The 24036-nt window shown below is 56.0% G+C and overlaps 2 protein-coding genes across 2 annotated transcripts in view; one reads left to right on the top strand and one right to left on the bottom strand.

Annotated features, from left to right (window-relative positions):
• Hip1r (huntingtin interacting protein 1 related) overlaps positions 1-19697 on the top strand; it is a 30239-nt gene extending 10542 nt beyond the window's left edge. Inside the window, exons 2-32 of the mRNA XM_005344397.2 lie at positions 4850-4913; positions 5134-5276; positions 5451-5507; positions 6393-6473; positions 6894-6970; positions 7210-7271; positions 10388-10528; positions 10985-11042; positions 11127-11202; positions 11315-11455; positions 11623-11684; positions 11868-11940; positions 12014-12197; positions 12286-12374; positions 12445-12561; positions 12637-12738; positions 12946-13140; positions 14030-14177; positions 14296-14382; positions 14720-14827; positions 14985-15121; positions 15321-15431; positions 15554-15612; positions 15699-15729; positions 15812-15874; positions 16102-16202; positions 16315-16420; positions 16515-16638; positions 16716-16777; positions 16889-17095; positions 17291-19697. Coding sequence (XP_005344454.1) covers positions 4850-4913; positions 5134-5276; positions 5451-5507; positions 6393-6473; positions 6894-6970; positions 7210-7271; positions 10388-10528; positions 10985-11042; positions 11127-11202; positions 11315-11455; positions 11623-11684; positions 11868-11940; positions 12014-12197; positions 12286-12374; positions 12445-12561; positions 12637-12738; positions 12946-13140; positions 14030-14177; positions 14296-14382; positions 14720-14827; positions 14985-15121; positions 15321-15431; positions 15554-15612; positions 15699-15729; positions 15812-15874; positions 16102-16202; positions 16315-16420; positions 16515-16638; positions 16716-16777; positions 16889-17095; positions 17291-17338 — 3114 coding nt within the window. The 3' untranslated portion in view covers positions 17339-19697. The remainder of the gene's footprint in view (positions 1-4849; positions 4914-5133; positions 5277-5450; positions 5508-6392; positions 6474-6893; positions 6971-7209; positions 7272-10387; positions 10529-10984; positions 11043-11126; positions 11203-11314; positions 11456-11622; positions 11685-11867; positions 11941-12013; positions 12198-12285; positions 12375-12444; positions 12562-12636; positions 12739-12945; positions 13141-14029; positions 14178-14295; positions 14383-14719; positions 14828-14984; positions 15122-15320; positions 15432-15553; positions 15613-15698; positions 15730-15811; positions 15875-16101; positions 16203-16314; positions 16421-16514; positions 16639-16715; positions 16778-16888; positions 17096-17290) is intronic.
• A 329-nt stretch (positions 19698-20026) lies between these two features.
• Vps37b (VPS37B, ESCRT-I subunit) overlaps positions 20027-24036 on the bottom strand; it is a 28498-nt gene continuing 24488 nt past the window's right edge. The window contains exons 3-4 of the mRNA XM_005344398.3: positions 22829-22911; positions 20027-22099 (exon numbers count right to left, since the gene is read on the bottom strand). Coding sequence (XP_005344455.1) covers positions 21608-22099; positions 22829-22911 — 575 coding nt within the window. The 3' untranslated portion in view covers positions 20027-21607. The remainder of the gene's footprint in view (positions 22100-22828; positions 22912-24036) is intronic.

Raw genomic sequence — 24036 nt, 5'->3', positions numbered from 1 at the left:
GACCTGGGGGAGTGGCTTACTCACAAAGCCTCAGTGTCCTTAGCTGCCCACTTCTAGGGTTTCTCCTGAAGACCCGGTGAGGAGCCCTGGCCAAGCACTTGGTATAAGATTAACTCAGAAAATGGGTGGAATCATTATGTTACTGGCCCCGCGGCACACGTTGTGGGTTCTCGAGCGTGGCTGTGCTGGCGAGGCTGTCTTCTAGCTGTGAGACATTTGTCCTTCTGTGGCCCTCCTGGCCTCTGCCCCTCTGAGGTCAGTCCTTCCTGGTGCTGGCACTGGGTGGAATCAGATGCAGAACCCGTCAGCGACTGGTGGCTCCTGGGGCATAGGTGTGGACTTGCTGAATTTCTTAGAGTGACCCGTATGCTAAGATCCGACCCCTGCCTACCTTCTGTCATGTCCCCTAGCAGTTTCTCAGCATCTCACAGTTGTCATGGAGTTTGTAATTGACCTGTTTCCTCGCTGACTGAGAGGACCTCGTCTGCCTTGTGCAGAAGTAGGGAGATGGGGCCAAGCCTGGTGGTTCACTTGAGAGGCAGAGACGGGTAAATTTGTGAATTCAAAGCTAGTTTGGTCTGTACAGTGACCAGCCAGGGCTACATGTGAGACCCTGTCTTAAAAAAAAAAAAAAAAGCCGGGCGATGGTGGCGCACGCCTTTAATCCCAGCACTCGGGAGGCAGAGGCAGGCGGATCTCTGTGAGTTCGAGACCAGCCTGGTCTACAAGAGCTAGTCCCAGGACAGGCTCCAAAGCCACAGAGAAACCCTGTCTTGAAAAACAAACAAACAAACAAAAAAAAAAAATAGAGACCCCTGCATCTCTGGGATCCCCTGGTGCACACTTCCTCTTCACTCAGCTGGATGGAAATGACTCTTCTTGGCTTTCTGAGGAGTCAGACAGGCCTCAGGGTGTGATAAGCATCCAGATACCCCATCCGGGTTTCCATCCTGATCTTGGGGTTGTCCTTCCCTGAGGTATCTCCAGGATGGTAGACCTGAGAGCCGGGAGGGATCACCTTTGCCTGAGAGGAGCTGCTCCCACTCCTGATGTACCAAGGTGATAGAAGAATGTTCTCGGGCCAGGATTCCCTCCTCTCCCTCCCTCCCCTGCCCCGTCACTCTGTGGTTTTCTACCTGCTACATACAGGACCCCAAGTTTCACTGAGGTCAGACCATACCATACTTTAGCCTCAGAGTAGAGCTATATCATATATTAGGATCGGTCAGATATTCCGCACACAGTGAGATTCTGAGGTGCTCCTAACTGCACTTTTGCTCAGATGTGACCCATAGCCACCTCTCCAAGGAAAATCCATGTGGGAAGCCCAAGGGAGGTGGAAGGTGGGAGGTGCCACCCTGTCTGCCTGCTGCTGTCTGGGAGGATGAGTGAGGGCCAGGAGTCCCTACAGACTCCCACTGTGTGAGCACTGGGCCTCCTTGTGTGGCGCTGGCCACCCCACACATCTGCCCATCCTGCACACAACAGGCCTGTGTTCCCAGGAGCCAGCCTGCGCCTGCACAGAATGGCTAGCTGACACAGTCCTATCCCTTGTGGCCAGCTCAGGGATGGGCGGCACCCAGGCTCTCCACAGAAGACCCTGCCACGTTCCCTCCTGGGTCGCATTCCTCAGTACCTCAAGACCTCCTTACTGCAGCACTGTAAGCGTGGGGGCAGCTGCACACGCAGAGGCAGCTGCCACATACCACTGACATGCCATAGGTGACTTGAGAGAGTAACACTATCAGATGGATTTAGAGAACCATAAATCAGATTTAAAGAGGGCCAAGGACAGCCCGTTGTAGTGGCACACACCTTTAATCCCAGCACTTGGGAGGCAGAGGCCAGAAGAGCTCTGTCTTGCAAGCCCACCAGGTCTACATAGTAAGTTTCAGGAGGGACAGAACTACACAAGAGACCCTATCTAAACACAACAGCAAAGGGGTTGAGGAGTCCAGTGGAGAGAAGGGCTAGGTGTGTTACATGGGGGCTCAAGAAAGCAGAGGCCCACCGGGTGGTGGTGGCACATGCCTTTAATCTTAGCACTTGGGTCAGGAGTTCAAGCTCAGTCTCAGCTCCATAGTGCATTTGAACTAAGCTACACGATAACCCTATTTAAAAAGGGGGTAGGGTATTGAGATGGCTCAGCTGGTAAGGGTGATGCCACTAAGCCTGACACCCGGACTTTGGATCCTGGGATTTACATGGTAGAAGGAGAGAGCCCTTTGAGTTGTCCTCTGACTTCTACACCCATGCCATGTCATGTATGTGCTTACACGAGCACACGCACACGTTCACATGCGTGCACATATTGATGTGAAGAGAGAGGTTTAGGAGTCAGACTCTCAAAGTTTGAACCAACACTGGCACTGAGTCTGTAGAACTGAACTGCCGTCTTTGCCCTCTTCAGATTGTTACTCTGCTGACCGAGGTGGGCGCAGAGCTCTCCCGCGGTTTTTAACTGTGTGTGTCTGCAGGTGAGTGCGGGTGCCCAGAGAGGCCAGTGGTCTGATCCTGGAGCTGGAGTTACAAGTGGTTGTGAGCTCCTGATGTGGGTGCTGGGAACTGAACTTGGGACCTTTCCGAAGAGCTTAATGCTTGAGCCATCTCTCTAGCCCCTGGCAAAGAAAAGCAGAGACTCCACTGCCATCTGGGGAGGCCTGGGGTCTGGAAGGTTTTGTCATGGCCTCTTGGTGGTCTTTTTCCTCAGAAGAAAAAGATTCCCTGCTCGTCCGTTCCCAGACTGTACTCACAATTTCCAAGTTTCTTACCCCACCCAGGTCATTCATCATCTGGGTCACCAGGGCAGCTCCATCTCCTCCCTCCTTGCCAGGAATCTTCCAGGACAGGTGGCATTCATCATTAGAGCCAGCTCCCAGCTCGGGTGTCAAGGCATTGAAGGCTGTGGTTCCACAGCCCAGGGAGGGACACTCCTTGCTGTGAGCCACAGCTGCTTGCTTAATGCTCTGGGTGGCCCAGCCCACTTAGCACGTGACTCCTGCCAGGAGAGAGCTGTACCTGGAAGCCATGTCACAATCACGCTGAGGACACAGCACGGAGCCCAGCAGATCAGTGTGCTCAAGACACTGGGCATAGTCACCAACTCCCAGGTGGCTTCCCGGAGGCGTGTGCAGTGCTGGCCTTCACCGGGTCTCTCTGATTGTCCCCATGGCTGCCACTGTGCCCACCTTCCCTCAGTAGAGGTGAGGTACCCTTAGTGAGCAGAGCAACAGCCTCACCTCAGCTGCTGGGTGACCACCCTGTGTTTGTGAGGAAAAAGAGACCTGGGGGCGTGGATGCAGGCTCAGCACCCATGAGAACAGATGTTTGGCTGGCTGAGGCTTTGTGTACTTGGGAAGGCAGACCCCGCTTGTGTTCCTTCAGGACCCTAGTTCAGTGAGGTGGGAGGGCTCGGCTGCAGTCCCAGGTTCCCAGATTCCAATGAGTCTCTCATAATCGGCCCTGTGTGTGAAAGGGCATCAGTGTACCTTGCTGGACTGTGGGGTGCAGGGTCCAGCTAAGGAGCAGCCTGTGCCCAGCCCTGGCAGTCCCCAGACGCATGCCTCCGAGCAGAAAGGGACGCTCGGCCCACCAGGCTAGCTACTTTTATAGGAAAATTGAGTCAGCCTGCTCAGCAAGTGCTGGGGCATCCACTTAGATCTGAGACATCAACTGGGGTGTTGTGCAGTGTGTTTGCTCCTTTGGCTTTTTGAGGGGCCCACCACCCAGCTCCCAAATAAATCATACAACGGAGGCTTATTCTTAGCTGTGACTGCCCGGCCTTGGCTTGTTTCTTGCCAGCTTTTCTTCACTTAAATTATCCCATCTACCTTTTGCCTCTGGGCTTTTTCCTTGTCTTACTTCCGTATATCTTACTCTGTGGCTGGCTGGGTGACTGGCTCCACTGTTCCCTTCTTCTTTCTTGTTTCTCTTCTATTTATAGTCTCTACCTGCCAACCCTGCCTATCCTTGCTCCTGCCTTGCTATTGGCCATTCAGCTTTTTATTAGATCTGTTTAGACAGGCAAAGAATCACAGCTTCACAGAGTTAAGTAAAATGCAGCATGAACTGGGGAGCTTTTCTCAGTTCATAAACACTGACCTCACACCCTGTCTCTCCAGTGGAGTCTCTGGAGGGCTGGCTGAGGGATGGTATGTGCTGTGTGCCTTCCTGGACGGTGTTGAGCTGGGGAAATAAGATGTGGCCAGCAGAGGTTAGAACCACCTTCAGGACCGTGGCTGTGGTTTTGGTCAAGTGTGAGGTGACAACAGCCTGGTGCGAAGCAGATTCTCTGTTGGCTTCCCCCTCCCCCAAGAGGCCACAGTTGTCCTTCTCAGTGGCATGAGCGGGCACCTGTGGTGTGGCAGCCAGTGACAGGGCCTGGCTTCTGCATGCATCTGGCTGGCCGTCAGCTGACAGCCTTGCTGTGGGCCCTGCTGTACAGGAAAGGGGGTAAGTGCACTTTTATAGGAGACTGTGAGGACAAGGGGCTCGTCTGGGCTGGGGCCAAGTCTCTGCTGCTTTTCCTGGTGGGAACTGGGGTAGAGGATGCTCTGTTGGCCATGCCCTTAGTCACTCCTCCTGGAGTCTGGGGCCTCTTCAGGGAGAGCAGTGTGAGGTAGATCAGACATGTCTTTCTGAGCCACAGCCCAGCTCTCCTCCCACCTGAGCCTGGAGCTCCTGGTTGCTGTGGCATTGACATCAGCTACAGGTCATGTAGAGGTTCCTGGGAGCGTGGCTCTGACAAACATGTTCGTTCTCCTCCACCAGAGTAGATGGCCTATCCGTTTGGGTTGTGCTGGCCAGACAGCTGCAGACAGGTGTCTAATTCTGCTTGTGTTCCTCATAGGCCATCAGCATCAGCAAAGCCATCAACAGCCAGGAGGCCCCTGTGAAGGAGAAGCATGCCCGGCGTATCCTTGTGCTCCCTGGGCCGTGGGGAGGTGGGAGGAGACTGTGGGATGAGCATGGTGCTGACCCAGGGTGTGCTGGGCTGGGAGAGCTTGACCCAAGACCTCTAGTTGTTGTGACCGGGGAACTGCAGAGAGTGCCAGGGCCCAGTGACAGGGGCTCTCTGCACAGTAACTGCCCACACTTCTGTCTGTGTCCCTCACTTGGCCTTGACCCTCTAAGGCATCATTCTGGGCACTCACCATGAGAAGGGGGCCTTTACCTTCTGGTCCTATGCCATTGGCCTGCCACTGCCCAGCAGCTCCATCCTCAGTTGGAAGTTCTGCCATGTCCTTCACAAAGTCCTCCGAGATGGACACCCCAATGTGAGTAGTGACCGTAGCCCTTTGGTCTCACAGGCTCAGTAGGCCTGCATTTCACCAGCTGACAGCACCCACAGTATTTCTTTGAAGTGTTGAAGGGTACGGTTCTGTCTTTGTATCTGTCCCTCGTCCTTGGGACTGGCCATGCCTGCCCACTGTCCATCCTTCTGGCCCCAGGTGCTGCATGACTGCCAGCGGTACCGGAGCAACATACGTGAGATCGGCGACCTGTGGGTAGGTGTGAGGACAGCGTCCAGGCAGTGTGGCTGAGCTGAGGGCAGCATCTGGGCTTGTTCTTTCCTCCCCCTCTGCAGCAGCTACAATTGTCTTTGGGGTTACCATATAGGCTGAGCACCAGTCAATGTGAAGTTGTAGCCTTGTTGGGGCTTAGATTGGCCTCCGCCTCTATAAGGCAGGCCCGTTAGTCCCCGAGAGTTGAAAAAGGTAGCAACCCCATGGCTGTGTGGAGAGCAGGGACTCCCAGGCTCCCCTAGACTGTGGCTTCAGAAGCCCCGTTACAGACTGGAATTTTCCATGCTTTTGCCAGGCCATTCTCAGACCCATAGTCAGATCCCGGGGGTAGGGGCTGTGTCTGGGTCCACTCTGATACCCTCAGAAGTCATGGCCCCGGGAGAGAAGGGCCTCAGACTTCACTGTCTGAGCTCTCCTGAGACACGTAGCTGAGTGGCTCTCAGGAGGCTGCTGTCTGTCCAGAGCCGTTACACTCCATTGATTCATCACAGGGCCTGCCACAGGCCCAGGCCCAAGCCGTGTGGCCACACACCAGGACATTTTGCAAGAGGAGCCGAATTCTACATACAGGCCAGATGCGCCTCCCCTTCTGCCAGCAGCACTTTAATGAAGTATCCCAGCTCAGAACTGGCCTGTCGCCCTGGGCAAAGGGCTCTCTTTGCCTCTCACAAGGCTTTCTCTGGCAAGAATGACAAAGGAGTGAAATTAAGGAGGGGCGGAAGCTAGAGAGTTATGAGATTGGTGAAGGCTGGCGGGGAAAGAGACTGACGTGAAGAATGGCCCTCATCTGCCCTTGCCGCCTGGTTTCCTCCTCTGCCTCGATGGGTGCTCTCGACAGTGACCTCACGCTGGGCTCCATCCTCACAGGGGCACCTTCGTGACCAGTATGGACACCTGGTGAATGTCTACACCAAACTGTTGCTGACCAAAATCTCCTTCCACCTCAAGGTAGTAGAACTGTGGGGCTGAGGGATTGGGGAGCCCTTCCCTCTGGGACATCTGGGGACATAGAGGAAAGTTGGAATCTGTCCTGTCCATGGTCTGTCCGGTTACCGCAGAGGCTAGGATGACTGACGGAGATTGCCAACTCAGCTCCGTGTCTACATAAATCCAATGTGGATGCCTGCTGTGGTCCAGTGGCCGTATCTTTCAAAGTTTTGGCCAGGTTGCCCCTGTCCTGTCCCCAGGCTTTCTGTTGTCCCCAAATTCTCAGCCCCTTCGGCATAACCAGAGCAGCTGGGGGCCCTGGAAGGCATGATTGGGGAACCTCCCTGGCCACTCTCCTCGTGGCACTGTCGGGAGCAGGGATGGGGCCTGGTATGTGGCTGCTCGGCAAAGCTGCAGCTGAGTGGGGGGCTGTCTCTGCAGCACCCTCAGTTTCCTGCAGGCCTGGAGGTAACAGACGAGGTGCTGGAGAAGGCAGCCGGAACTGATGTGAATAACATGTGAGTCTGTGTGCCTCAGTTTCTCCCACACCCCTGAGTGTTTGAGATCAGGTGCCCACCAGGGGCCATGATGGCAAATGAGGCTGCACCTCCGGGTTGAAGGTCATGGTCTCACATGGGCCAGGGGTGGGGTTTGTTTGGTTCAGTTTGTACCTGATGGGGAGTGTGCAGTTCCAAAGCAGTCTTGGGGATTGGGTGGGTGTGTCCTGCACCCCATGCATCCTCCCTCTCTCCCCTAGTTTCCAGCTTACCGTGGAGATGTTTGACTACATGGACTGTGAACTGAAGCTTTCTGAATCTGGTGGGTGCATCACTCAGGCTGCCAAGACAGCGGTGACCAGACTGACGTTCTCACTGCTGCTTCTCCCAGTGCCGGGCATGCTCTGGGAGCGCCTGCTGCAGCCCGGTGCCGGGCATGCTCTGGGAGCGCCTGCTGCAGCCCGGTGCCGGGCATGCTCTGGGGAGCGCCTGCTGCAGCCCGGTGCTGTGTTAAGTGCACCTGCTCCCCGGCACTGCCTTGGGACCCTGTGTGTTCATCCAGGACACAGCATCTGAACATTATTCTGTGGGTCCCGGATGTGGAGGCGGTGTGGTGTGGGCTGCGGAGGAGCACTCTAGGCTCCCGCCTGGCCTTAGCAGCTGCAGTCCCCTCTGGGAGAGAGAATGTGGGTAACATTTCCTGCTGTGTTCTGAAATGCCTCTGGGTTCTGTTAGACTGTTCAGCCCAAGACCTGGCAGCCGTTGGACAGGAAATCTCAGAGGGCTCGCCCTCCCAGCCTGGGAGGTGATTGTTCTGGGCTGCACCTTCAGAACAGCTGCTGGTGACCCAGTGTTGTCAACGGCAGAGCCCAAGATGCCTTTTTAAGGGGAAACAGGGACTTGGGAAGAGGCAAGACAGCCCCCCTGTACCCAGGGTCCGGGCCTGTGGCTCTGGTGGGTGAGAGGTCAGCTTGCAGCCTGCCCGGGGCTCAACATGGAGCAGAGGTCAGGTTACCAGGGTGTGGCCCAGCAGAGCAGCTGGACCAAGGCCACCAGGAATTTTGTCTTGGCAAAAGAGCTAAGCCCAAGCTTCCCAGAGCACACAGGCCATCAAATTCGCCATACACCCCATGGCCCCACCCTGGCTGCTCTTGGCCTGGGAGGAGGTCCAGGTAGGCAGGCTGTGGTCCCTACAAGGGAAGTGGGAAGAGCCCACAGGCCCCATCCTTGGTGACACAGATGTTTTAGTGAAGTACAAAGACCTCACTGTCTACTGAGCTTCTGAAGACACACCTGGGTGCACAGGTGAGAGGTGCAGGGCCTCCTCGCCTCAGCCCACAGCACAGAAAGCAGAAACCCTTACATGGAAGAGGAAAGCTGGCCGCAACACACTGCCTTCAAAGGGAGCGCAAGGATGTTAGAGACGCGTGCTACTCAGAGGCTGAGGCAGGAAAATTAGGAGCTAGCGTGAGTTCAAGGTCAACCTGGGGAACTTTGTGAGACCTAGTCTGAAAAGTGACTGGCGAACTGGAGGGGCCCTTGGTGGAGAGGAGCACCGGCTACTCCACAGGCCCTGCAGGGGATTCCCAGAGCCCTCACTGTGGCTCCCAACTAACTCCAGTCCTAGGGGATCTGATGCCCTCTTCTGGCTTCTGCGGGCACTGCATGTGGGTGGTGCACATGCAGAATACTTACATAAATAAAAATAAAGGAAAACCACTAAGTAAAAAGAAGTCTGGGCATGGTGGCCATGCCTTTAATCTATGTGCTGGAGAGGCCTGTGTTTGAGGATCTGAATTTGAGGCCAACCTGGTCTACATTAGCCAGGGCTGTAGCTCAGTAGTGGAGTGCTTACCTAGAATGCAGGGGACCCTGGGAAGGAGGGAGAAGAAGACACAGAAAGGGGTGAGAGGGCATTTTTACCTTGGCCAGAAAGAACTAGAGCGTTCTGCCTGAAGTAAGGCAGGTTACAAAACACATTTTAGTCACATTTGATACCTAAAGTGTACCTAGTGCGACTTCCAGTTAGGACTGAAGGAAAGGCGAGGGAGGCCTCTTCCATCCGGCTTTTACCTCTCGCAAACAACCCCGTCCATCCCGTTAGGGCCAGAGCAAGGCTCCAGGGACTGGGGCTTCTGGCACCGCTCAGAGCGCCCAGTGTGGGGCCTGGCTGCTCTCCCACCCTGGCTCATTGCCTGCTCATTGTCATTCCTCTCTCTGCCCCAGAGAAGATGCAGGCCAAGAGGGGGCAGCTTCGTGTTTGTCCTTTATGCCTCCTTCTCTGGAGTTCTGATACAAGGCCTGATTGTCAGGGTCTCCAGGGCAAGTGAGAGATTGGCTCACTGGGGGCTTGTAAAGCCTGTGTCCAAGGCCATGTGTGGCCCAGAACAAACCCTCGCCTGTCTCCACGTCTATAGGATGAGGTATTAGAATTGCAGTCTCTCTCTCTCTTTTTTCACGTGTGTGGGTGTTTTGCCTGCATGTACATCTATGCACCATGGGCAGTGCCTGGTGCCTGCAGAAGCCAGAAGAGGGTGTCAGATCCCCTGGAGCCAGCGTTCCAGGTGGCTGAGGCCCATATGTGTTCTAGGAATGTCCTCTGGAAGGGCAGCCAGTGCTGTTGAGCTCCTGAGCCATCTCTGCAGCCCTTGCTGCTGGTTTTAGACGGGCTTTGCTTTGTAGTCCAGTTTGGCCTTGAGCTCAATTCCCCCGTCTCAGCTTCCTGAGTGCTTATAGGTTTGCACGACATGCCTTGCTGAAGCAATAGTCTTTTAAAACACATTTACTACATTTTATTTGTGTGCATGTGTGTGGACATGCCTGTGCTATGGCACATGTGTGGAGGTTAGAGAACCACTTGAAAGAGACAGTTCTCTCCTGCCGTGTAAGTCATCAGGTTACGTGGCCAGCACTTGTGTCCACTGAGCCATCTCTCTGGCCTTTGGTAACAATCTTCATTCTCTGAGGTTCAGGGCCTTGGGTGTGGAGCAGTCACTTCTGTCTCGGGCCCACCCTGGTGGGAGGTTCTGGAAAACCCTTCCTGATCTGAAGCGTATCAAGAGGGTTGCTCAGCCTTGCTGTCCTGCTTGTCCTCATTCCTGGGGGTGTGTCCTTGACCCAAGAAAGCCACCAGTATAGGGGCTGCAGTCCAGGCTAGAGCATGCTGTCGAAGGCCCAGATTAGAGTCCCAACCATCTTCAAACCTTCACCGTGGTTTTGACAGCATGGTGGAAGGCCACTCACTGCTTCCAGAGCCACCACAGTGTAAGCTCACGGTGTGAGCTGTGGTGGGCTAACCTGTGCCTACCTCCTCACGGTGTGAGCTGTGGTGGGCTAGCCTGTGCCTACCTCCTCACGGTGTGAGCTGTGGTGGGCTAGCCTGTGCCTACCTCCAGCCGCATCTGCTCACACCTGCTTCCACCTGCTCCTCTTCCATAGTTTTCCGGCAGCTCAACACAGCCATCGCGGTGTCTCAGATGTCCTCCGGCCAGTGCCGCTTGGCCCCCCTCATCCAGGTCATCCAGGACTGCAGTCACCTTTACCACTACACCGTGAAGCTCATGTTCAAGCTGCACGCCTGTGAGTTGCATGGTCCTGGGTGGGCATATGGGGCCTTGTACCCCTCGTGTTACTGAAAGGAAGGGCTGAGAGGTGGGCCACAAGTAGAAAGATCACCTGTAAACCATCCCGAGACCAGCGGTAGTGATGTGCTTTCTGAAAACCACCAGCTTCCAGAGCAGAGAGACAAGACGTATCACTTTTGTTTTCCTAGCTTTCTGCACAGCTGGTATAGGAGGGGACAGTGGCCCCTCCCCCGCTCCCCCCACCGTGTTTCTGGGGGGCAGTAGTGGAAAGGCTATGGTTGTAGTGTTAGAGGTCCCTGGTGGCATGTCCACCTCCCCACTGCCGCCCTCTCTGTCAGTGTCAGAGCTGAGTGACCCTCTCCTCTCCCGCGGGTCTAGACTCTCGGGGGCAGGGAGGAAAGCATACCTTGGAGCAGTGTGCAGAGGGGTCCTGTCCGCTTGTGTCCCTCAGGTCTCCCAGCAGACACCCTGCAAGGCCACAGGGACCGGTTCCACGAACAGTTTCACAGGTACCAGCCAAGGTGGGGGACTAGAGCATGGTTGGAGAGGGGGCTGATGGCTCCCCTGTGACCTGTTTCCCTGTTCCATTGCAGCCTCAAAAACTTCTTCCGCCGAGCCTCGGACATGCTGTACTTTAAGAGGCTCATCCAGATCCCAAGACTACCCGAGGTGCCCCTCCCCCTCCCCACAGTCAGCAGCCCCTGGCTCCTTCCTGGCTCTGGCAGAGTCCACAGAAGGCTTCTGGAGGTAACTGAGCATCTCCCCGCTGCTGTCCCTACAGGGACCCCCCAATTTCCTGCGGGCTTCAGCCCTGGCCGAGCACATCAAGCCTGTGGTGGTGATCCCAGAGGAGGCCCCGGAAGATGAGGAGCCTGAGAACCTCATTGAGATCAGCAGTGCGCCCCCTGCTGGGGAGCCGGTGGTAAGCTCTCCCCCACCTGCTTGTCTCCCCATGTCTCACCGTCTGGTCCCCTGAAGAAGGGCCTCTGACACAAGGCTGGGCACAACATAGGGTTTGCCCCTCCCCTGGGCTCCCCACCATGGAGGGCACAAGAGGGGACCTGAGGTCCATGTTCTCTGCTATGGCAGGTGGTGGCTGACCTCTTTGATCAGACTTTTGGACCTCCCAATGGCTCCATGAAGGATGACAGGTGAGTCCCCAGGGCCCACCTGGGTAGAAGGTAGAAAGAGCCTTCTGACTGGAAAGGTCGTAGGTGGGAACTACAGAGTAATGGAAATCCTGAAGGCCACTGCTGAGGAACCAGACCCTGTCTGTGTTGGGCAGTCTGTGATCTTCCAGCTATAAACCTGAGTCCCACGACCTCTGACCCCAGGGACATCCAGATTGAGAACTTGAAGAGAGAGGTGGAAACCCTCCGTGCTGAGTTGGAGAAGATCAAGATGGAGGTGAGGAGGCGTGACCAAGGGCCGTCCCCACCCGGGTGGACCTGGGCTCCATGCACTTCTTCCTGCCCTGCAGGCCCAGCGGTACATCTCACAGCTGAAGGGTCAGGTAAACGCTCTAGAGGCAGAGCTGGAGGAACAGCGGAAACAGAAGCAGAAGGCCCTGGTGGACAACGAGCAGCTGCGGCACGAGCTGGCCCAGCTGAAGGCCATGCAGCTGGAAGGTGCCAGGAACCAGAGCCTGCGAGAGGAGGCAGAGAGTGCGCACCTCTGTGGTGGTTCCCAGCAGCAGGATGAGGGTGGATTCTATCCCGCCTGCCCATCTCACTCAGCCTTGCCTCTCTGCAGGGAAAGCCAGTGCCACGGAGGCGCGCTACAGCAAGCTGAAGGAGAAGCACAACGAACTCATTAACACGCATGCCGAGCTGCTGAGGAAGGTGGGTACCACCCTCAGGAAGGGCAGTGTGGCCAGGGGTCCAAAGTCAGAACCTGTCCCCTGCCTTCCAGAATGCAGACACAGCCAAGCAGCTGACGGTGACACAGCAGAGTCAGGAAGAGGTGGCGCGGGTGAAGGAGCAGCTGGCCTTCCAGATGGAACAAGTGAAGCGTGAGTCCGAGATGAAGGTGTGTTGAGTGTGTGCGGCCCTGCCCCACGCCATCCCAGCCCTGCTGCCCTACTGACCTGCTCTCCCTTCCTAGATGGAGGAGCAGAGTGACCAGTTGGAGAAACTCAAGCGGGAGCTGGCGGCCAAGGCAGGAGAGCTGGCCCATGCACAGGAGGCCCTGAGCCGCACAGAGCAGGTGCATGCAGCTGGCACAAGTTGGGTCCTCTTTCCTGTAAACTGGGCCATATTTACACGGCAGTGGGCCCCCAAGCAGGCCAGGTGCCTCCTGGATTGCAGGGAGCTCTCAGTGTCTTGGGAGTGGTGTGGTACTAAGACACGGGCTGTAAACACGGGTAAGGCCAGGCAGGGTTGGCATGGCTGTTGGCCTTCTTCATGTTCACAGAGTGGGTCAGAGCTGAGCGCACGGCTGGACACATTGAATGCAGAGAAGGAGGCCCTGACTGGAGCCATGCGGCAGCGGGAAGCAGAACTGCTGGCTGCCCAGAGCTTGGTGCGGGAGAAGGAGGAAGCACTCAGCCAAGAGCAGCAGCGCAGCTCCCAGGAGAAGGGCGAGCTGCAGGGGCGGCTGGAAGAAAAGGTATGGCCTCCCTCCGCCTTGCCACATTGTGAGGCGCACCCTTTGGTGTGAGTGAGTCAGTGTTCTCACTGTGCTCAGGGCCTGGCTTCCCTTCCACGGCTGAGACATCCTCACCTCTCGCAAAAGCAGCCCAGGCCCAAGAAATGGGTTCCAAGTTCTCCACATCCTCGCCATCTTTTTGACTGTTTTCTTGATTCAGCCACTTATGTGGGTACAAAGCCCTTGCCGATTCTCTCTCTCTCTCTCTCTCTGTGTGTGTGTGTGTGTATGTATATATATGTGTGTATATATAATATATATATAATCTCCAGGCTAGCCTCAAAGCCAGGGTCGTCTCCTGTCTCAGACTTCTGAGTCCCGGGTGTGCCCCACCACTCAGCGTTGTTTATTGTGATTTGAGATTTTGATTTGCGTTTTCTCGTTGTCTGATGATACAGAATGCCCTTTCTTTCTTTCTTTTTTAGAAAACAGTTTATTTTGTTGGGGTGGAGCTCATGGTGGAGGTCAGAGGACAGCTGGCGGGAGTCAGTTCTTTCCTTCCACCTTCTGGGTTCCGGGGATTGAACCCGGGTTGTCAGATTGCCATGCTTGGTGGCAGACGCCTTTACCACTGAGCCATTTTGCCAGCTGTTGAACAGCTTACTGTGTGCCCAGTGGCCCTTTGATTATCTAGGTCCTGGGCTGTTTCTCACTGAGCTGTTTGCCCCCACTCCCTCCCCATCTCACCCCATGAGTCTTCCAAGCCCTGGGAGGGAGGGAGATGGTCTAGAACTCTACCGCAGCTAGGCTAGACTCCTGTGGAGGGAGTCAGCTGGCCTTGACCAGCCTCCCAGCCAGTCCCTGGAGCTGAGCCTTGAGGGGTCTGAAGGTTTCGTCTCTTTGCCCTCAGGTGTCGCAGGAACAGGGGCTGCGGCAGAAGCTGCTGGATGACCAGTTTGCAGTGTTGCGCAGCGCTGCTGCTGAGGCGGAGGCCATTCTGCAGGATGCAGTGAGCAAGCTGGATGACCCCCTGCATCTGCGCTGCACCAGCTCCCCAGGTGTGTGCACAAGGGCTCCCGGAGGGGCTCACCCAGCAGGCAGGCTTGCTCCTGTCATCCACTTGTGAGAAGCATGTGGCAACAGGCTAGGCCTTACACTTGTGCCCTGTACTTGCAGACTACTTGGTGAGCCGGGCCCAGGCAGCCCTGGACACGGTGAGTGCCCTGGAGAAGGGCCACAGCCAGTACCTGACCTGCTCTGAAGGTGAGGACAGGTGGAGGGTACAGTGGACCTGTAGTTTCTGTAGGGCTCCCTGGGCTAGGGCTGCCGGGTGCGGGGTTCTCGGAGTGATAGGCGCCTCTCTAGGAAGCCTATTGCCACTCAGAGCCTTGTGCCCCTAGGAAGTAGAGGGAGCAGGGGCCTGAGGTCACACTGGCTCTGCTTGGTAAATGACCTCTCAGCCGCTTCCCCGTGCCCTCTGTCCTCATCCATGCTGGGGTGCTGGGGCCTTGGCCCAGGCTCTCTGAGAAAGCAATGCAGTTTCCCCACACCAAGAATCTCATCCCTCCCTCCCGATGACCTCGGCCTTGTCCACCTGCAGATGCTTCTGCCCTGGTGGCAGCACTGACCCGCTTCTCCCATCTGACCGCGGACACCATCGTCAATGGTGGCGCCACCTCCCACCTTGCCCCCACTGACCCTGCCGACCGTAAGTTGATCCTGGTGGCAGGGCCTGGCTGCGTCACCTTGTCTCACACGGGGGTCTTCACAGTGCACAGGGGACCAGGCTTTGCTTTAGGTCGTAGGCCAGGGTGTGTGGGGACTTTTCCAGGACTCTCCTCACAAACCTTCCTTAACCCCAACAGGCCTGATTGACACTTGCAGGGAATGTGGAGCCCGGGCTCTAGAGCTCATGGGCCAGCTGCAGGACCAGACAATGCTACCAAGGGCACAGCCCAGCCTAATGCGGGCCCCCCTGCAGGGTCTTCTTCAGCTGGGCCAGGTGAGGTGTGCAGCCAAGGCAGAGCGCGGGCTGAAGCGGGGCTAACTCCTCTGTCCATGAGCTCGGTGTGCAGGTGTGCAGGCTGTGAGCACGCAGCGTCAGGACACAGGGCTGCACCTGCACACGCCGCCCCCAGCCTGCTACTCCCTGTACAGCTTTGCTGGACCTTGGTCTCCCTGTCTGACTTGTGCCATCCCAGGACCTGAAGCCCAAGAGCCTGGATGTGCGGCAAGAGGAGCTTGGGGCCATGGTTGACAAGGAGATGGCAGCCACCTCTGCAGCCATTGAGGACGCTGTGCGGAGGATTGAGGTGAGGACTGAGCATCTGGACTCCCAGTCCCTGCAGGAAAGGAACTAGGGGGCTGGAGGCTGCCTCTGAGAGCAGTAGGTAGTATCTTGTGATCTGCTGGCTCATTCTCTGTCACGGAACAGGACATGATGAACCAGGCCCGCCATGAGAGCTCAGGGGTAAAGCTGGAGGTGAATGAGAGGTGGGTACCGCTTCCGGCCCCAGAGCCCTAGCCTAGAGCAGCTTCTGACTGCTGAGCTGGCTTCTTTCTTCCCCGCTCCTCCCCAGGATCCTCAACTCCTGCACAGACCTCATGAAGGTGAGTGCGGTGGGTGACCCCAGGGCAGCTTCTGCATTGGGACCACCTGGAGAATGAATCAGTCATATCTTGGTCTTGGCAGGCCATCCGGCTCCTTGTGATGACCTCCACCAGCCTGCAGAAGGAAATCGTGGAGAGCGGCAGGGTGAGCAGGCAGGGCCGTGGTCTGGCAGCCTCCCTTGCTGGGTCAGAAAGGTCACCTCGGAGCCCTGACCCCTTCGTGCATGACGCCCCCACCCCCACCCCACCATACAGTATCCACTGCCACATCTAAAAATCCCCACACCTCGGAGGCTTCAGGGATATGCCCTTTGGGCACCCATTCCTCTCCGAAATGTCCTTCATCCTGTCTTGTCCTTTCATCACCACTAGGGGGCAGCCACGCAGCAGGAATTTTATGCCAAGAACTCTCGGTGGACCGAAGGCCTCATCTCCGCCTCTAAGGCAGTGGGCTGGGGAGCCACACAGTTGGTGTATGTCGCCCCAGGTGGGGGTGGGCCGGGACAGGCGCTTAGGTCTGGGGTGTGGGTTGCCCTACTTGTTGATGGTGCAGAGCCCCAGCCCCTGACTGGTCCCCATCCCTAGGGAGTCGGCTGACAAGGTGGTGCTTCACATGGGTAAATATGAGGAGCTCATCGTTTGCTCTCACGAGATTGCAGCCAGCACAGCCCAGCTGGTGGCAGCCTCCAAGGTGAGAGGCTGTGCGGTGTTTGTGTCGGGCCTGGACTTGGGGCCCTCACTGGCTGCCTGTGGCCAGCAGATGGTGACCACTGTGCTCCCTGCAGGTAAAAGCTGACAAACACAGCCCCCACCTGAGCCGCCTGCAGGAGTGCTCCCGCTCTGTCAACGAGAGGGCCGCTAACGTGGTGGCCTCCACCAAATCCGGCCAGGAACAGATCGAGGACAGAGGCAAGTGCTGCGTACTCAGGGGTTTCCCAGAGGTGGTGGGAGAGCTCGCTCAGCTTCCTCCTTCCTCCTGATCACAGACACCATGGATTTCTCCGGCCTGTCCCTCATCAAGCTGAAGAAACAGGAGATGGAGACACAAGTGAGCACCCTCATGCCCCCAGCTGCCAGGCTCCCTCTTGAGACTGATCTCTGGGAAAGTCCCGGGACTCATAGGCAGCGCTGAGTGCTGAGTTGGCTCTGTGGCCTGCAGGTGCGGGTCCTGGAGCTGGAGAAGACACTGGAGGCAGAGCGTGTACGGCTCGGGGAACTGCGCAGACAGCACTATGTCCTGGCCGGGGTGATGGGGACACCTGGAGAGGAAGAACCCAGCAGACCCAGCCCAGCTCCCCGGAGTTCAACCACCAAGAAGCCACCCTTGGCTCAGAAACCCAGCATAGCCCCCAGGCCAGACAACCAGGTGCCATGCATCAGTGCTGGGTTAGGGAGGAGAGCGAGCGAGCGTGCGTGCGTGCGTGTGCGTGTGTGTGTGTGCGCGCACGCGCGCGTGTGCGCATGCATGTGCACGAGTGTGCAAAGGGTGTTTAGTGTCTGTACCTGGATGGTACATGTGCTCTGGCCTTGCTTACTGAGCCCCTCGTCTTGACTCCTGCAGCTCAGCTCAAAGGACGGCATCTACCCAGCTCAACTTGTGAACTACTAGGCCTTGAGTGTCCAGCGGACGGCTGCTGGTCATGCTGGGCCTTACGTAGCTGTCTGGCCATGGTCAAGGGGCCTCTGAGAGGCTTGAACTCCTGCACCTGGAGCCCAAAACAGCCTTCACCAGCCCAAGGGGTCTTGGCTCCTTGGGGTAGTTGATCTGGATTTGAGTCTATTTATCTTAGTAGGAACTGCCCAGAGCAGCCGGGACGGCAGGCCTGAGCCACAACCGCAGCTAACATCTGGGACAGTGTGAATATGTTAGTCCTCCCTACTGAGTCTAGTCCGCACACTGGGGACAGGTCACACACCAGGAGCTGTCCTGCTTCTGAGCTCCAAAGTCTGAGGCTGTAAGTGGACGGAAAAGAGAGGGTCCCCTGCTGGCTTTTGGGGATGAGGGGGGTGACCTGTGACCCTTGAGGGAGAGAAGGTAGGCTAGGCTGTATCATCCTCTGGGGGCCTGGTGCTAGGGCATCCATGCTCAGAGTCCCAGGAAACCAGGCTTTGTGTGGGAACCTGGCCACAGGGTGGCCGGGGCTGCTGCTGGGCTGTGCCTGGAGCAGCCCTGGCTCAGGTGCTGCCTCTGTGCGTGAGTTTCCATTCCCAGCTGGACTCTGAGCCACCCTCCCACTTCCTGTTTTCCCTTCTCCTGGCCTGGCTGCCTTCACTAGTATGGCTGCTTATCACCCACCTTTGTGGGTAGATTTCAGTCCTCCTGAAGCTGGGGACTTTCAGCTCAGTAAGAAGCTAAAACAGACAGAAGCCACAGCCCACCTTTTTGGGGGCTCAGAAATTCCTGTGGGGCCCCCAGGTGGAGCAGCCCAGACTTGGAGGCCTGGCCTTGCCTGTCCCTGACAGTTGGAATAAATCTGTTTCTTAAGCCTGTGAGGGGGAATAGTTGCGGGTAGGGATATCCATACCGATAGCAGCTGAGCTGGAGAGGTGCCCAGCCTCCCTCCAGTTGCCTGCCCTGTGCCCTGGAAAAGCTACCAACCATGGGCCAAGGTTCAGGACTGTGGGAGGGAGCCAGTTCCTTTGCTCTGTGTCTAGTATTCTGTGTTTGAATTCCATTGGCAATAAAACACTGTTGTCACCAGTGCCCTAGTGAGGGCCTGTGCCAGGTTTTTCATTTTTCCAGAGATGCACACTTCTCTGGCCCTGTGCAGGTGTCTGCAGTTGACATTAGAACCCGAGGACACGAAGAGTCTTGCTAGTACAGTTATCACCGGTCACCAGTCCGTCTTCCTGCAGACTGCTGTAGCATGGGCTGAACTAGCCATCATCACCCTCCCATCCTCCCAAGGCTTCCCTGAGACCACTGCTATTCCAGCCTGGAAGCTGCTAGGGCCTCACCAGTGGTTAACACCGGGGCACTAATCTGAGACCATTTGGTTACAGTTGGCAGTTTCTAGACTTCTAGTGTCTGAGCTGGTGGGCGAGGACCTTGACCTCCAGGCTCCAGAGGTCACTCCACTCAACCTGCAGCCCAGCAGAGGTGGCTGGGGCCCCATGCCCACACTCAGCATTTATAGAAGAGCGTATGCTATTGGGGCAGGCAAGCTTCCTGGGCAGCAGAGTAGAAGCCTGTGTGTTCCAGTGCTTTGCACATTGATCTCCAGTGTGAGGCTAATGGAGCTGGCTGCCGGGTTGGAATCATGTTTTTATAGAATTTCAAATGCTTCTTTAGAGTATTCATGTGTACAAACCAGAGAAAATTGGTCCAAACTGGCCAGTGATCCAAAGGGTCCACCTGACCTTGCATTCTGGGGCTCCAACCAGGAACTGGAGACCAGTCACCAATCAACCCCACCTCTCCAAATCATTCCCCAGCCTCTGGTCACATGCATCTCCTGTCATAACCATAGGGCTGTGTATGTGAGCATCTTCCTCAGAAGAGGTCATGGGATGCTACAGCGTTGCTCTTGGGTCACATCCCTTGTAGGGGCCTTGTGGTCCAGACACACAGCTCAGCAATGGTCAGCAGAGCGTAGGCGACAAGGTACAAGCTCAACCAGGTCAGAAACATTTCTCTTTTACTGCTATCTTCAGGCAGGCACCTGAAGGCACAGGAGGCAGCACACAGTGGGGCTTGGTGTGGGAGGGGACACTTTCTTGAAACAAAATGTTAGCCCCTAAAACCTAGCACCTGAAACCGCCGGTGTCCTAGCTATTTCATCATCTGTGGCACAGAGACCAAGGATGGCTAGTGCCTTGAAGTCACCCTCAGCGCTATGGCTGCAATCCCAAACACACAGTCCTATGTCAGAAACATTTTTCTGTTACTGCTATCTGACTTACACAAGCCCTACCTGGAGAGGATGGTGGTGTTGCACGCCTTTAAACCCGGCACTCAGGAGGCAAAGGCAGGCAGATCTCTGTGAGTTTTAGACCAGCCTGATATACAAAATGAGTTCCGGGACAGCCAGAAAAAACAAAACACAACAAAACAAAAAAACAACAACAACAACAAAAACAACCAACCCATGGCTAGTGCCAGGGATCTAGAATAAGCAGCTTTGGTTTTGTTTTGCTTTTTTTTTTTTTGAGACCTGGAACTTGTTCCTTAGAACAGGCTGGCCTTGAACTCCTAGCACTCCTCCTGCCTGTCCAGCCGTCAGCCTTTTGTTAGACGTTCTAGAACCATGTAAAGCAGTGGCAGGCTAAAAATAAAAAAAAGAGAAATGCAACAAACTGAAATTAATAATTCTCAATTTATTAAGAGTTCTACAGCTTTACAACCCCGGTGCCAGATATGGCCCTGGGCGGTGATGGCAAGGTCAGCCTGGCAGCCCCTCACCACATCCTCCTGGAGCTCCCATGTGGTTGCAGCCCGTGACTGGGGCAGTGGGCGTTCCCGGCGGCAGCTGGTGGCAGAGGTATCGAGGTGGTACATACAGCTTTGTCTCTTTACAACAGCTCCAGTAGGGTCCAATCCAGGAGCGGGAGGACAGACTTGGGGACAGAGGCTGGCGCTACCACCAGGGACAGGCTCTCTAACCAGTTCTGCCCTGTCCCCTTGGGTTGAGGCCAGCTGGCAGGGTATGGGAAGGGCTCTAACTTCTACCGACAGGCACACAGCCTTCTGGGAACAGGTGTGGTTGCTGGCCCCCCCCCACCTGGGCCCTGGGAACTCTGCATATGTGGCACCTGCAGATGAGATCCCAGAGAGGAAGGAGCCACCGCTGTCATTCCCGTGAGGTGGGCTTTTCCCAAACCCCTTCTGTGCTCTTGGCCAGCACCTGCAGCACTGTCAGCGATGGCAGAGAACACTCCCGAGAGTATCCTGGTTGAAGGTAGATGGGCCTCCTCTGACCTATCACAAAGCAATGAGGCCCACTGCAGGCATCTGAGTCCCGGCACCAAGTGAAGCTAAGGCACAGCACGGGCACTGACGGATGTGACCATGAACTGCTCGCCTGACAGGAAGCGGCACTCAATAAATCTGCATTTTTAACCAGCTCGAAACAGTCTCTGCGTTTTTAAAAAAGTTTCCCTGAATGGTCTTGAGAGTGTCAAAAAAGTTTCCTTTCCAAATATAAAACAGGAAAATTACAAGTGTAGTAAAAACACTGAGTATTTTTTTTTCACAGAAACCACCATGAGACTTGAGGTGTGAGTGAGGGTTGAAGACTCTGCTGTGCAAAGTCCAGCTCACACCGGCTTCACACCCAGAGCCACAGCTCTCCTGGTCTCTGCACACAGCAGCCAAGTGCAAACTATGCTCATGGTTTTGAACCGAGAGCATCCAGTCTGGCAGGAGGAGAGGTGACTGATGAACCTGCCTGGCACAGACTGAGTGGACAGCACAGGTGCCCAGCAAGGTCTGGCTGTGGGCACATGTTCCAGGCTGGCCAGTGTAAACCAGCCTTTACCGGCACCATAGCAGCTGGTAGACCAAGACTTGAAAATAAAACATATAATTAACCATGCTTATTAAATAAAGCTGCAACAGGAGGGCCATGACTCTAAACTGGAGGGGAGGTTTATCTTCCAGATGCACAAGTCCGTCAACACTAGATATTTAGAAATCACAACGAGAGCACAGACCCATGTGATGACAGGGCGTGCCAGACAGTGGCCTGGCACAGAGAGCTCCCTTGGTCCACAAAACTCGCTCTCGTTACTTACCACGGACCTACAGTTCTAAAATCGGATGGACACACTGACCCAGGGCACCCAAGCCATTGGCCCAGATGCTGGACTCCGCAGCCTCCATTGCAGAGCTTGGCATGGCAGGCAGAGGGTGTCTTGCAGGAAGAACAGACGCCAGAGCTCACTGGAGGATGAAGCCCGGCTGGTGTGGAGCCAGCCGTGGAGGGGGTCTCTGGGGCAGGGCTGGTGGGTATGGCGACACCAACTGTGCAGAGAATCCTTGCTGAGAGGGGAGGCCCACCCTGGGGGGCAGAGGTGGGCACTGTAATCCTGGGTATGGAGAAGCCTGTCCTGAGCCCATGGCAGCAGTGAATGGGGTGGCTATGTGTCCTGCGGGCACCGGGGGTGGAGGTGGTGGGATGCGCCGAGGCACAACAGAAGGGAGTCCAGTGGCCTCCAGAGACGGGTAGGGCAGGGAGGTGGCAGTCGATGGCTCAGGCACCCTGGGCGGTACTGGGGCTCCGGCCTGTGGGAGTCTCTGTCCCTTCAGCACCAGCTCCTGGAGCTTCTCCACTTTCACACGCCGCGTGTGTGCCAGCTTCCGCTTGCTCTGGTAGACGTCAATGAAGGCATCCAGAGGAAGCTCTCCATCCAGAAACTTCTCTGCCATGTTCTACAAGAAGCAGGAGAAACGATTACAAGACAGGCCCACTGTTAGGAAGAATGCTCCCTTCACAGTCCAGGCCAGGGAAGCAGGCTCTAGTTCCCTGCGGCAGGCATCCCTCCTCCTGGGAATAGGCCTCATGCGCAGAGCTGCAGACCCAGGAAGATGAGGTGGGTGGTCCCGCTGTTGGCCCCAGCTTCCAGAATCACAACAGATGGCAGCCTGAGCTGCCAGCTCTCTACTCCAGAGATGGCTACTGCCCGGGCCCCGCCCTCTGACTTCCACCTGGCTGTACCCTGACCAGTGACTCACCCTGGACGGGGCAGCAGCAGAGAATTCTGCTTGTGGCTCTCAGGGCCTGCCAAAGCCTAACGGTTAGTCAGACTAGCGTAGCCTGACCTGGGCAACATGCGCCAGCCCTGATTCATTTCTTCCCCTGACAAGACTCTGGCTAGCCATGTCTGGAAGGCTGCAGTGACCAGCTGACTCACTGACCACAGGAGATGCTGCTCAGCCACTGGCACCAGGAGCCTGGCAGAGCAGCGCACACCCTGGTCTGGGTCAGTACTGGGCTGCCCCCGCCTGCTGGACCCCTGCCTAGCACATTCTGCTCACTTGCACTCAGACCCGTGTGCTTGGGAAGTGTCCCCTGTTGGCAGTGGAGGAAACAGGTCCACGGACTGGGCAAGGTGACCCAGACACGTGCTGAGGTATTCCCAGAAGGTCGTCTAGCCTTACCTCAGTGTCTTCCTCAATCTTGGCCCCTTCTGCTTGAAGAAGTGCTAACAGAGTCTCCAAGGAAGCGCTGTTTGACTGCTTATCTGGGAAAAGCAAAAAATACGATGCCATGAGGCAGGGCATCCCACAGGACACCTTCCAGGTTCCTTGTTGGAGAAAGGTTGTCCTCGAACTCAGAGACCCCGTGCTGGGATTAAAGGTGTGTGTCACCAAAACAGGAGCGGACTTTCCAGGATCTGACAGTAAAGCCTCAAATCCACCAAAGGGATGCAGGGACCGGCTCCAGGACAGAGCAGGCCAGCTCCTGCCTGGATGGAGCAGGACACCATCTGTCCATGGAGCTGGCTGCTTCCCATGTGTGACCACAACACTGTAATCACACGGGCTTCCCCAGTACTAAGGGGTAAACAAGGACCGCACATGTACGAGGCCAGTAGTCTGCCGCTGAGCTCTGCCCACAGCCCCCCACCCCACTGTAAAATACAATCTCATTGCACTCCTCCTGCAGCTGCGGGCCATTGTCACCATTCAAAGGACCTTTTCCTACCTTCTCTCTTACCAGGTTCCATTTCTGAGTGCTGACTTAATCTAGCACATAGTCAAGCCTTAGGGTCTTCGATTTTAAAGACATGAGGGTAGAGAGAAGGCTAAGAGGCTAAGGGCAGCACTCCCTGCTCCTCCCGAGGGCCTGAGTTCTGTTCCCAGCACCCACATCAGGTAACACACATTCACACAGACACTTACGTAAAAGTCAATCTTAAAAACAAACACCATCTGAATAAAACCTGAGGACTACCAGGTCAGGCCAGAAAGACATCCCCAAAGGCTCCATCATGTCCACTCTCCCTCTGCCTTCGAGGCTGGCCTCTCCATCAGACAATGCTGCCCTGGCTCTGCAGGCAGAGTGTGCTCCGTCTACCCGACTCTCACTCAGCATCATCCCCCTGCCCACAGACTAAATTGTAGATGTTATCTGAGATTCATTCTTTTCAAACCCGCCACTGCGCTGTGTAAGCACGCCCCAGCCCTCACTCTGCAGAGACACTTAGAGGATTCTTCAACGTAATGACTGGACAAAAAACAAACAAAAACGAAAACAGCATTTGTCCTTATCTCCCGAGGGACAGAGCATCCCCTTCCCTGAGTCACAGAATGCGCCGTGTGGGACAGAGCATCCCCTTCCCTGAGTCACAGAATGCGCCGTGTGG

This window comes from Microtus ochrogaster, chromosome 2 (genome assembly GCF_000317375.1).
Source record: "Microtus ochrogaster isolate Prairie Vole_2 chromosome 2, MicOch1.0, whole genome shotgun sequence".
Taxonomy (NCBI): Eukaryota; Metazoa; Chordata; class Mammalia; order Rodentia; family Cricetidae; genus Microtus; species Microtus ochrogaster.
The sequence above is the reverse complement of the archived record's forward strand: the minus strand, read 5'-3'. Positions and strand labels throughout refer to the sequence as shown.